At 36.3% G+C, this 12,530-nt stretch overlaps 2 protein-coding genes across 5 annotated transcripts; one reads left to right on the forward strand and one right to left on the reverse strand.

Annotated features, from left to right (window-relative positions):
• The first annotated feature begins 113 nt into the window (after positions 1 to 113).
• On the forward strand, positions 114 to 7,521 carry MS3_00005555 (u3 small nucleolar ribonucleoprotein MPP10). Of its 3 annotated transcripts, XM_051213643.1 has the most exons (7): positions 114 to 242; positions 4,058 to 4,166; positions 4,205 to 4,346; positions 4,383 to 4,444; positions 4,479 to 4,601; positions 4,633 to 4,743; positions 7,148 to 7,521. In XM_051213643.1, exons 2-7 carry the CDS (start codon positions 4,113 to 4,115, stop codon positions 7,454 to 7,456), a joined length of 801 nt encoding a protein of 266 aa, XP_051069632.1. In that variant the 5' UTR covers positions 114 to 242; positions 4,058 to 4,112; the 3' UTR covers positions 7,457 to 7,521. The 3 variants fall into 3 exon arrangements, with proteins under 3 accessions (XP_051069632.1, XP_051069634.1, XP_051069633.1); XM_051213645.1 differs by having other exon boundaries at positions 149 to 242; positions 4,383 to 4,601; XM_051213644.1 differs by having other exon boundaries at positions 149 to 242; positions 4,383 to 4,601; positions 4,643 to 4,743.
• Positions 7,522 to 7,547: 26 nt separating this feature from the next.
• On the reverse strand, positions 7,548 to 11,369 carry MS3_00005556 (uncharacterized protein). Of its 2 annotated transcripts, XM_051213647.1 has the most exons (6): positions 11,152 to 11,369; positions 9,420 to 9,618; positions 9,032 to 9,382; positions 8,872 to 8,999; positions 8,605 to 8,836; positions 7,548 to 7,922 (listed from the first exon to the last, which is right to left on the reverse strand). In XM_051213647.1, the coding sequence occupies exons 2-6, from the start codon at positions 9,583 to 9,585 to the stop codon at positions 7,726 to 7,728; spliced, it is 1,074 nt and encodes a 357-aa protein (XP_051069636.1). In that variant the 5' UTR covers positions 9,586 to 9,618; positions 11,152 to 11,369; the 3' UTR covers positions 7,548 to 7,725. The 2 variants fall into 2 exon arrangements, with proteins under 2 accessions (XP_051069636.1, XP_051069635.1); XM_051213646.1 differs by having other exon boundaries at positions 8,872 to 9,140; positions 9,176 to 9,382; positions 9,420 to 11,369.
• Positions 11,370 to 12,530: the final 1,161 nt, after the last annotated feature.

The raw sequence follows: 12,530 nt of genomic DNA on the forward strand, positions 1-12,530 counted from the left end.
TTATCGTTAATATACCAAGGTTCCTGCCTGGAGGTATTGGTGATCCACCTCTACTAGATACGAGAGCCCGTTAAATGAAAGCTTCTTCTATTACGTCCACAACTGATTGAACCATTTTAATTGCCTTTCGGGTACAACTGGAAGGCGCAAAGTATCAATAATACGCTACCGGGATTACATGTTTTCCTGCTCTGACTTAACTACTACACAGTCGAGTCAGGTTTCTGTGAAACAACATTAAGGTCTTGAAAGCTAACCAAAATTAAATGCACTTATGAACCTCTGAATTTTCTTAATAAAAATGTTAACATATAACAATTCTTTGATAAAATTGATTAATAACGTAGCTGTGTGTGATGTTAGCGACTAGATCGTTAGAATCACATTAGTTTCCTTCTTTTAATTTGTACTGATTTCATTGAAGGCCAACTAGTTTATAATGTAGAAGCTTGGAATGCGATTTTTGTCATGTATCTAAGGTTCTTGCTTATAATATTAGTCTTTGGATTAGTCACATATGAGTTAGTTCAGTAATGTCTTTGTACTAAAGTCCCTTTTGAACTAAAATATTCACATTCTATACGTATATGTAGGTGATATTGCATATTACTGGTTCGTAGGTGAGCCTGAACCGTTAGTTTGACATAACGATATGACAACTATCTCTGTATTGAGGATAGAAGACTGACGGCCTGTGTTTGCTCTTTTCTGGTAATCTTCTGTCACTGTTTAGTCTTCGCTTGAGTAAGTTAAATAAATGTTCCAAAAGTTGATGACTTAATGTGGGAACCTGTATGTCATTGATATTCTGTTAGTGCTTTACTTTTGAACTCGCCTAGTATGTTTCTCAAATTGTTGTGATCTGGAAGGATAAAGAAAGCATTTTAGGTCCAAAAGCATTTCTGAGTATTTCATATATTGAAAACATCTACTGTAAAACGAAATAAAGAGGTCCCAATTATCAAGCCGTCCTGTTTATAATAAACCTGGAAATTCTGGAATTTCATAGGTACCTGTCCTCGTTACTTTTTCCAGGATTTCCTAGTCACCTTAGAAAAGTGTTTTTGTTTCCACAAAATGTCTTCCGTTTGTACTTCAGTTTATTTGCCTAGGCCTATACTAAAATATCTCTACAAAGACACCTAAACTTAGGGAAATCAAAGAAAAGCTTCCATTTCTTGCATAACATGTATAACCGCGTGAATAACTAGTAAATTTGTGATATGTCTCCTTCCAAATATCTAACTTTGCTATAATGATCTGAGTACTATTTTGGGTAAGATTAGTCGTTGTTAACTAATCACTTAAGTTTTTTCTCAGGATTTCATAACTGCCTATAGAAGCCAGACATTTCTAACCTAAGGAGAAATAATGTGGTACTATTTTCTGTCTTCGAGAATAATGTACGTTAGTGCCACTTTTATTTGGCGGTTAGGCTTACCTACCATACTGAATGTCAGTGACGTCATCACAGTGGTGTGTAAATACAAGGTCCGGTAGTGACGGTTCGTGTTCCAAGTCAATATGTCGGTTTCGCAATACATTGTATAAATGCACACCGAATAATGGTTGACAGTATGCTGCTATCAGAACATCCATCTGAAGCTGTAAGCTCTATCTACTTGATATGCAGCGCGTTGAAATCTTCAACGCTGAGATAGCAGTCGGCCTTACCCCAAGAACAGATATGACTTAAGACAAATTCGTCAGCAAGACAATGTGTACTACAGTATATTCCTCTTATAGTCATTAACCCGTGTCTAGATTCAATTGTATAACAAGCTATCTCACATACACCATTATCATGTGCTTCTGATGTGCTCGATTGTACACGAAAGTGATCCAACGTATAATAGTCTTTAGTGCGATTTATAACCCTATCACTTATAATGCAAATGTATCCCGCAATGCTTGGAGGACAGTCTATATCTACGATGAGTCACGTTTCTTTGGTAACAATTATATCGGGACCTAATTCATCGAGTTTAGCTCGGGCGTTTTATTTCTGAGACTACGAGCGTTTATGTAGCATACATTTAAGGTGTTTTGAGAATAGCTCGTTCTACCCATACTGGTTTCGAAAGCATTGGCTTCCAAGACCTGGCTACCCAAAAACTCTGGATATTAAGGTTCTTTTTTCCACTTTACTTTCAAGTTTTGAACTCAGTAAGGGCATTCTTCGACGTTATTCAATCCTCAAGTAGCCAATCTGGTCGTATTCGAATAACGAGTTTTGTATGCGTTACTTAGTATAACTTCCCTTTTCGAGTAATAACTTCAAGATTCTTCTTGGTTGGGTCTCGCCTCCAACCCACTTACCCAGTCTTATTACTCAAGTAATATGTAATCCCAAAACCTCTTCAGACAGTACATTTCTGATGACAAATTCTGCAAACTCCAAATCGTGTACATGCCTTATAGCACGATCATTTCTTTTTGACTCCTCCAGATTCCAATTAAGTAAAATAGGAACGGATTTGTCTTATTTAAAGTCATGTTCACAACTTTCGATTGTGTTGCCATTTCTTGTTGTTAACTACTAGGAACTTTTCTTTAGTTGTTCTTCGGTTAGAGTCATTTGATTTGAGCGAATTACTCTCAATATTCGATGAGATCACACTTTTTCCAACAACGCTAGGGTTAAGTATTGTCTTACTTTGGGACTTTAACGGATTATTTTGTGACTCAGTGTGAGTCTACCAAAGACTTATCAACCAATTAAGTGCTGTTTGTGACTATGTTTCTTTCTCTTCTGTGTTTTCGTACTAGCCCCCATTTCCTGTCAGCCAGGACTACTTATGACGGTGAGAGTTTTATCTGGGTTATCAGGTACTACTGTAGAATCGTGACCACCAATATCCATTGGCATTTCACTCTTTATTTCAAAAGAGATTTCCACTTTGCGTGTTTCTCAGTCGGATGTTTGACTCGTCCCGTAACATTATTTACTACACTAATACATTCGCTGACAGTACCCATGTTACCGGTCCAGCCCTCATAAACTTTCTTGCTGGCTAATTCCAGAAGACTACTTGCCTCTTGGATCGGTAATGTCTTACTTTAAAAACAAAACATGCAAGACCTACGGGAGTTGGGCTTCGAGCATCTTTTGCATGCGATAGGATTTAAACGGGTACTCATCTTTTGGAACCACTTTTTGCACTCGTCACATAGCATTCCTTCCCCCACAGGGAAGAAACAATCTGACTGTCCACATTTTGATTATTACCAAAGACTTCCGTGTCCTCCCATGCTTTGGTGCTTTACGGTATCATCTTTTCTGGTAATAGCTTTATTTCCTGCATGAGACCAGTGTTAAACACTAGTTTACGAAACGTGTTCCATCATCTCATAAATCCTGTCTTCAAATTGAGTTGGAATTTTAAATATTTAAGTCTTGTTTCCAACCGAATAGCTGGTCTCACATCATCTAGAAATATAATAAGAAACGATATGACTATATAACAAAGTACTCAGTGGGAAATAAAACAATCGTATAAAACAACGGTAGTGCTTATTAAACGATATAGTTTAAGTACTAGTATGATCAAGAAATATCTTGTTCTGTTAGAAAAAGAATTCGATTGTCTCCGAAGATAGTACAAAACTCTGATAGAATTGAAACTGATTTATATCCTGGACTCCGCTTTGTAACGTCTCATACCAGAGCTGCCCAACTTATAATTTTAAGAGCCCCGTTCATAATATAACAAAATCACTCGAAGTCCTGCGATAGTTGTTTGGATTGTGTAGCCTACCTTATATATCCCAGTATCATATGAATCTAAGCCTTTTAACTGAATGGAGACGAGTTTCTAAGGACATATGTAGGTTAGTTACTGAGAAATCATGTATAGCTTTGGTAAAATATTGTTTATCACTCCCGATTTCCAAATAGTCATCATCCTCTAATTGCGAACAAGATCCAGAAAACAAAGTAAACCAAATGTATCTTCTAATAATTCCTTGTTAAACCAAGTGATGCAAGGTTTTAATCGATTTCATGAACTCGTTATGACGCAACACGTTTCAAATGAAGCATTCATTTACCTTTCAGAAGTTCAACCTTGTCGTTGACGAAATACTTAGATATTTTTCATTTAATTCACTTAATGAGGATGGTAAAAGCAAACAGCAGACATAATTTCGAACTTCTTCAAGAGAAGGTATGGTGGCTTTTTTTAGTTAAATGCACACTAAACAGCTTGATAAACAGACGGATGCATTGGAACGTAAAATGTTAGATGTAAAGCCGTGGTATTTACAAGGTGAAGTTGCAGCTACTAGACGAAATGAGAATACCTTGCTTGAAGAACACTTTGACGTACAACGCCACGGTCTTTTCAGTAAGTTTAATGCTATACATTCTAAGATTTCTTTAGAGCCAGATGTTCATGACGAAGCTGCTATAAATGACTACATTATAAAAGCCATCAAAGAAAGAGTTAGTGAAATACAAATAGTGATTTTCTTTCCAGATGTTTGACAGTCCTGTTTTCAAAGTTAAGGAAGTTAAAGGGCCTTCTAAGGAAATCCCATTACAAAATGTTGTTCAGAAGTCACTGGTAGAGGAGTATGAAAGTTTTCTCAAGAGAAATCAGGTAGAAACTACATTTGACATCTTATTTCTAGATTCTTGAAGAAGACCAAGGAGACCCTCAAAAGAATGCAATCCAAGCTGAAATGTTGGAGCTCTTCGACAAGTTAGATAGACTTTCTAGTCTGCATTTTGTGCCACATAAGGTGTGTCTGACTATTCTCTCATTTCAAATTGTAAACTCGGATTAAGCAAGATCGACGTCACTGTTGTTTATTAACATAGATAAGTTATGTGTAACAGTACCACCTTTTGATCTGATTGTTCCCTATCGATAAATACCTTTCCTTGTTAAAAACCTGAGAAAACCAACCACCATCATATCCTCAGGAGCGCTAAAGTTCTTGTTGACTCTGAGACCTCTTCTTTGCCTCCTTATTTTTCTATCACCAAACTTTCCTACGTATTTTTATATTCCTTATGTCTCACTGGTTCTAACAACTCATCCTTACGATACGTCACTAGTGATTTCTTAGAACTACTCTACACATTACTTGATGTTACTTCAAAATGCTTAAATTCTATCAGTTGTAGAAGTAAGTCTTATTGTTCAAGATTTTGAAGCCTCGTCCCATTATTGTATGGTGCCCGAAACGCAGATACAGAGGACATGTGCGATCACTCACTTGATCTCAGCTAAATAACAGGACTGTTCTGCTCTTTGTTTAAAGACCCACGTAAAACTCCTTGTGGTAGCCTAAAATGACCTCTGGGTGTACTTTTTGACGATAAAAGGATTACTTCAATTATCATGGTTTCCAAAATGTTTAGTATCTTGTCCATCTCAATATGGAAACTAACTTAATAATTTAGAGGTCTTGAGATATGTTGTGCAGGCAAGATGTTCTGTTTGTCAGAGTACATATGATGTGCTATATTTTAGCCTCTAGTGCGTTACAAGTGTGAAGTATTGTCTATAAATATTAAGGACATGTATGTTGCTACTAATTGTTCATATAGATCTTACCTATTGTGATGAAGTGAATGCTTGGAATATTATAACTTTCGGAACCATCTTATAGACTAATATTGTTTGTTTTTATCGCACTTATCAAACAGATTATTGTATTTCTACGTCCCGTTCAACAAATTAACTAACATAATATATCTTGCCATTCTTTGTTGTTAATTAGTTATTTATCGTTTGCTCCGTTCTCGGGGATTTATGTCTTGATTTTGTGAAGGATGCTCTCTTATCTAGAATGTGTTGGGTATGATAATTTACGTATACAAGCCGAGTGTTCGAATTAAAAAGATTGGGTGTCTGAAATTTGGTAATAGAAGTTCGTCTGCAGTGTTCTCTCATTGGAACTTAGGATGAGATGGAAAAAGAAGTGCGTATCGGCTTCCGAATGAAAGCTAACATTACCTCAACCGCAACTCAAGACTAACCTTGCCAGTCGAAGAGTATGTTTGGTTAGAGCTTAAGACGTTAGGCTATAGACCAGATAGTACAAGTGGGATTTTGATTGGGGGATCTACTATAGATGTCAGTTAATATTGCATTCATAACAGCTCCTGCATAGTTTTAGAACGAGGTGATTAATGGCAATACTATGTGTAGGGTACTAGTGGTAAATCCGTTGAGAACCTTCATCGACTAAGCTAGTCACAAGACGACCTGCTATTGAGTATCTCGTGGTGGGTTACCGGGTATCATATAAGATAATTGGAAAGTAACGGCCAGGCAAAGAAATGACACCAACCCAGAAAATCGCTATATATATATATATCAAAAAGTTCAGACTTCTCATCTGGAGACGTCACGTGGCATAGTCTATAGTCGGAGTGGTACAGATACATGCATTTTACATCTTGTAAATCCTGAGCTAAGTTATTTCACACATCTTACTCCTTGATTTGACTTATTCCTCATGAAGTATTTTACCACTACAGTTGATATTATTTACACATGCTCTCGCTCTGCTGATGTAATGTGATAATTAAGACTAATAAACATTAGCGTTGATCTCCACATTGTTTATCCTTTTTCATGTTTTTGGACAAACAATTATTGCTGACCTGGTTGGCCAGAATCTTTGTGTCTCACACATAACATAGAAAGGTTAACTTAGTACCCTCTTGTTTCCATCCAAATAAAGGTTGTCAGAAGAGTATTCACTCAGACCATCTGGTAAAGAATAGAATTTAATAACTTATTACCTTAGTACTTTATGCCTAACACCATCTTTGTTTATTAAGCAGTTATACATTACGCAAGTAATGCTTGGTAGATATCTGATGGCTAATTACCTTCAACATATACAGACCTTCCAATTTGAAATGTAATCACATATGATTATATTTTCCAACTTTCGTTAACGGAAATGGTCTTGATAGTAACGTTTTTTAACAGACGTTCAAGTATGTGCGTGAGCATTTAGTAATATTAAATTTATTACAGATGAACTGATAGACTGAAAACTTATGAAACACGCTGATAAGGAATATTTTTTAACCATACTTTCTATGTTGCGGTTCTTCCACTTTAACAAATATGATGAAATGCTTATTTTATTACTTGCCTTTCTACCTTAATTCTGAATTTAGTACATACCCGCTTCCACGTCTGCTAAGAATGATGCAGCATCAAAATTAGAAGAACCTGGACCCACAGTCGTCTCAACAGCCAATCTTCTAGCTCCAGAAGAGATTTGCCCACCAAGAGGTGAAATACTTATTGGTAAAAATGAGCGCACTCTTGCTGACCGTCGGCGACATCGTCGAAAACTAATGAGGATAAGATCGAAACAACTTAATCCCCCGAAGAAGGGGAAAGTAGATGAACAGCAAATGGCCATGGCCAAAGTAACCAAAATGGCACACCGACCGAATTCTAACATTAAAATTGTAAAGTAAAATGTTGTATTTATTTTTTTCAGCTTGCTAAGATTTATCCTTGCAAATATATATTCATAAATATCCCTTATCTTACCATTTGAATTTTCAGAGTGCACCGTGAAACAACATTTTAGGGAGGTTATACTGTAAGGGTCATCAAATATTTCTGCTACAAGAGATATACTTTTTTCATTGCCCTAGATTATCTTGAATTTGATCCTCACGAGCGTAATCGAAAACAAGATGGGCAAATGTATGTACATATATATAGAATTAATTACTTAAATCTATTTCAAATAATTATCAGGAGAAGCAGAAAACCATTCACTGTAGTTAAGACAAGGTGTTGTAGATGACATAGCCTTTAGAAATAGTATACATCTGCGAGCAGCATCTTTACGTGCACTTGCCAGGTTTGGTGACAATTGACTTTTGATTACATGTGGTGGTAGAGTGGAAAGTTCCGCAAAGCAGCAGATCATCCCTAAAAAGTATATAAATAGTTCAGTATTAATTGAAGAATTTCGTAAAGTAGAATAATCAATACATCTTAACATTCATAAATCGGACATTGTGCTAAACGCCACTTGAAATTTAAAAAGCGTAAAATAATAGTGGATATTTATAGCGTAACTCCAAACGTTACACAAATAACGTTCCAAATCGATATACTTTTAGAAAACATACTAATTAATTGTAACCATTTTGCTGACACCTGTGTACATTCCAATGTATTGGTTTAGAAAAAATATCGTTAATGTAGTCAAATTGTAATAATGCTCAAGACATCTAAAATCCGACCTTTTAGAAAGTACAGTCTAGTATATCCCATTTTAAAATAGTCGTAGTGTCAGGTCATTAATATAAAAGAACTCATTGATGGAGACTGGATAACAATATTGGCAGTCAAAATCAGGACATTTAACCTTTATGCTGCTCTAACTGGTGTGGAAACTCGCTTTTCTATTAGGTCTTATGTTTGGAACTTAAGGGCTACAAAGGCTGCCTACCATCATCACCCTTCGCTTAAAACGGCGACCCATATCTTGACTCATAGATCGTCACTACATAATTTGTCAAGTCAGTGAAGACTATTCTGTAACGAAACTTACTGAAGTTTGATTAGATACAAACAATTTTGAAAAGTAAACGAATGAATGGCATACCCTGACTGTTTGCAGGAACGTATGTATATACAACAGTAATTTTTGCACAATCACAAATCTCCTGGAGATATTCACATGCGTTATCCACCTTATCAGGGTTATCTATGGGTGGAACACGTATTTTACCACCTTTTCTATTCCATAAACCACGAAGAGCTTTGGAAGAAATACGAGCAGTTGCCTCATTTTCTAATTTATTTTCCTTCAGATCAGACTGGTCCTGTTTGTCAAGCTAGTTTTTGCTAAATTAGGACATCGATAACTTACTAAAGAAAGGGTTTCTTCTTCCATATCATCCAAAGCCTCTTGAGGTATAGTCAGATTATTTTTGATAATATTATCTAAAAGTCCTAGGGCTGCGCGTCGCTTTGCAGATTTTTTGGAATTTCCAAATCCTGTAATATTCCCACAAAAATGTTAATTTTACCTGTATGAGTCCATTTCCACAACCTGACTTTGCAACTGTATTCATTACCCGATGGGGTAGACTGCGGTATGGTTAAGAATTCATAGGATGGCGGTGGCCAGGTATTTTTCTGACACAAATCTTGTAGCTGTCCAACAAAGTTACCTTCCTCTTCCTGTTTTATTTTATTTGGTAGGCCATCCAGTTCTATATCATCAAGTGAGTCCATAAAGTCAGATCCTAGAACGTTGACCGCGGCAATATGTATATCCCGCAGAGTATATTTTTCCGACTCTGTCAAAAGCCTGCTGTTCAGCATCTTTAGTAAAATTAAATATGATGCTTGATGTTTGGCTCTCTTCTTACTCGCTCCTGATTAGAAAACTGAACGGCTAAGTAAACCAGTTACCTTTAGAAGTGGCACTGAATGGACCGGCTGTGCACAAAAATACATAAAGTGGCTCATGGATCGGTCCTTCACTTGACACAAGTTCGTAGATCGGAGTTATTCCTTTCTTTACGCACACTTCTTGTAAAATGCTGATTGGCGTTCGATGCGTTGCAATTTCAGACATTCGGATTATAAATCGCTAAGATTTAAGGTTTGTCTAAAAAGGAAATCTGAGCAATAATAAGTACTTCAACGTGGTAGATGAAGAAAAATATTGGGATAAACGGCTAGTTATCACTAACAGACTGATAATCACAATCTTCATTATTTAGGAAGTATTGGGTTCCTACAGATATAATAATAATCTTACTGCAGTTTGAATAGTTTTAAAAGAAGATTGAACATTTTTGACAAAACAAAAGTGGCACAGTTTGTGTTTAATTGATCCTACTTATTTGATTAGAGCACAAACCGAGGCCCTATTTGGCTTGGCTAGTTGTATGCTGTATAAACCCCATATATAGTATTGGAAGTTGAGCGTAACCTCCGAAGCCAAGTCAGAGTCTGACTTTAAGAATATATCTTTTACCGTTAACTGAAAGCAAGAGACTCAGATTTTTTAATTAGCCTCTATTGAGCTTATTCTAATTTTCTGTCATCGTGCTAGAAATAATTGAAATACATCAAGGGTTGAAGACATTTCACAAAATTGCTTATAAACGGCTGACACGACCGTGTTACTTTGCAAAGCAGTACTTAGAATCAACTACTTAAGAAATAAACCATAATGTAATGTATCCACCTCCAACCTAACAATGAATTTCGAAAAATATATATCTTACCATTCAAAAATGTTGTATGGTGAGTTGTTTTAGATTACCTAATAAGTCTTATTCTCTACTGAAGTGATAGTACTTTACGGATCACACCCCTTAACCTTTACTTTGTACGTCAATTTTGCACTCAAATAGGCTTGAATATAAGCAACAGAGATTCTGTATTGTTATTATGAGATGCTCTAAGTGAAAGATTCCCACTCGCCCAGTTATCATAGCTTTCAGGTTATAAAACTAACTTAACGATAAAAATGTCTTCTCGAAATGTTGTTTAAAGGTTCGATTAGCAAGGTAAATCATACTTATTTGTGTACACTCCGTAGTCAACAGTCATACGAAAGCGAACAGAACTTAGGCTTGCAGGAGAGCCTTCAAACGGATAAATTACGCATAGTTTCTTACTAACACTTCCTTGTTAGATCTCAGTGCATATTTTTCATCCACTTGACTGCATCTATGAAAATGGACTATGGCCATAGTCCATCTTAAGTACCGGTATTTAACATTATTCAGTCGTTAGGTATTTCGATTACATAGTAGTATCATAGTCAATTTAACCCTTCAGTAATAGGCCTGACAAGTGTGTCTAATTACTAAACTGCCGGGTCAAACAAACTTTAGACGATAATGTTGAATATCATTTAAGCACTGACCAGTAGTTTTCAAACTACTTTGTTCGACCTTAAGTCCCCTCAGATTAAAAATTGGAGGCTTTTTGTGGCATTGTACGGTGGGGACATAATGTAAAAGGAAAACAACACAACGCTTATTCCCTTCATTGCAAATTTTACATGAAACAAAATTTTGTAAAATTTCATCACGTTTTTTATATTCAGAATAGACAACTTGATGGTGTCATACGAGTCGACGAAGGGCACCAATAATTTACTATTTTGTTTTAAGAGCATTAATACCGAAACAATTGTCTCAGTTGGTCATTTCAGCGACTATTCCAAACGGTTGTGTGAAAAAATCCCAGACTTCAAGAAATAAAGCAACCAAGGGTTTACGCCCCTTTAGAAAACTTCTAAACATAAACATTTGATTCTTATGTTATTTAAAAGAGAAACTCCTGATTTTGGCCGTTCTCATTGGTCAAAAGTCAGTCTGAAAACTCCAAGGTCATACCTAGTATCGCCTAATTTTAAGTGTTGTATGGTGTAACTGACATACTTTAGTTCAATAGTACACTGAGATATTTGCTGTATCATTCTGTGCTTAGCTCTGTAGACAAGCGTTCATTACTTACAATTTTTCAGAACATCAAGATACGCATATTAAAAAGTCACAATGTCTGTGATGTAAATCTCAAGGATAAAGTAGATTATGATCAAAAAGTTCATATTCAACACTAAAATTGTATATACACAATAAATTATGGTTTGACGAATAATGTTCTATAAGACTTGTTTAGTTACATGAAATCCGTCTCGTTATTATTAACTAAGCAAAAAGCTGCTGGGGAGAATATATGAAATATAAGAAAGATATTATAGCGGTAAATAAATCCCCAAAACAAATAGCCCTGTAAGTTTTTGACATTGGATGCTGACCATATGTTTTAGTGGACTCACCTAGCTGAAGGCGCTCGGTCAGGCATCCGCACCAGATCACGTGTGGTAACGCCGTGCTCAACATCTACCGCAATCGCTAGCCAGATTAGATCAGAGAATTCCGATATATACACTCTTCGATCTCCTCGACTCTGTCTTTTGATTTCTCTCGGTGGGTACAAATTATATTAGAAGGTGTTACTGGTAAAAGCGCTATCAAACACTGAATACATGTGTCTTCTTCATTGGTGAGACCGACGTGGTCTGGTACATTGAAATGCAACTGAGAGTCTGTTCCTTTTTGGGAATTTTTTATATATTATTGCCTTATTTTTCATTTTTTATACATTGTGATATTTTTTCCCGTGTTTCAGGATATCTATATATTTTTCCCTCGTAGTCTCGTACTTAATATTCCCCTATGACCGAACAGACTCCTAAGGTATTTAAGATTAAGACCATGCCCCCAACCTCGTTCCAACTCATGCCCTTCTGGCCCGACAATATCGAAGCCTGGTTCTGCTGCGCAGAAGCCGACTTTCACGAGCACGACGTGAACGACACACGTGAACAATTCCTCGCAGTAGTCAAGGCACTACAGCGGGAATTCAACAGGTACGTAACACCTAGTATGTTAACTAGTGATGTTTCTGAACCTTACGAAACCTTGAAACATTCGATTCTTAAACAAGGAGACCTAACCGATCGACAAAGGTTAGATCAACTCTTTAATAACATAG

Source organism: Schistosoma haematobium, chromosome 3 (assembly GCF_000699445.3).
Source record: "Schistosoma haematobium chromosome 3, whole genome shotgun sequence".
NCBI classification, from domain to species: Eukaryota; Metazoa; Platyhelminthes; class Trematoda; order Strigeidida; family Schistosomatidae; genus Schistosoma; species Schistosoma haematobium.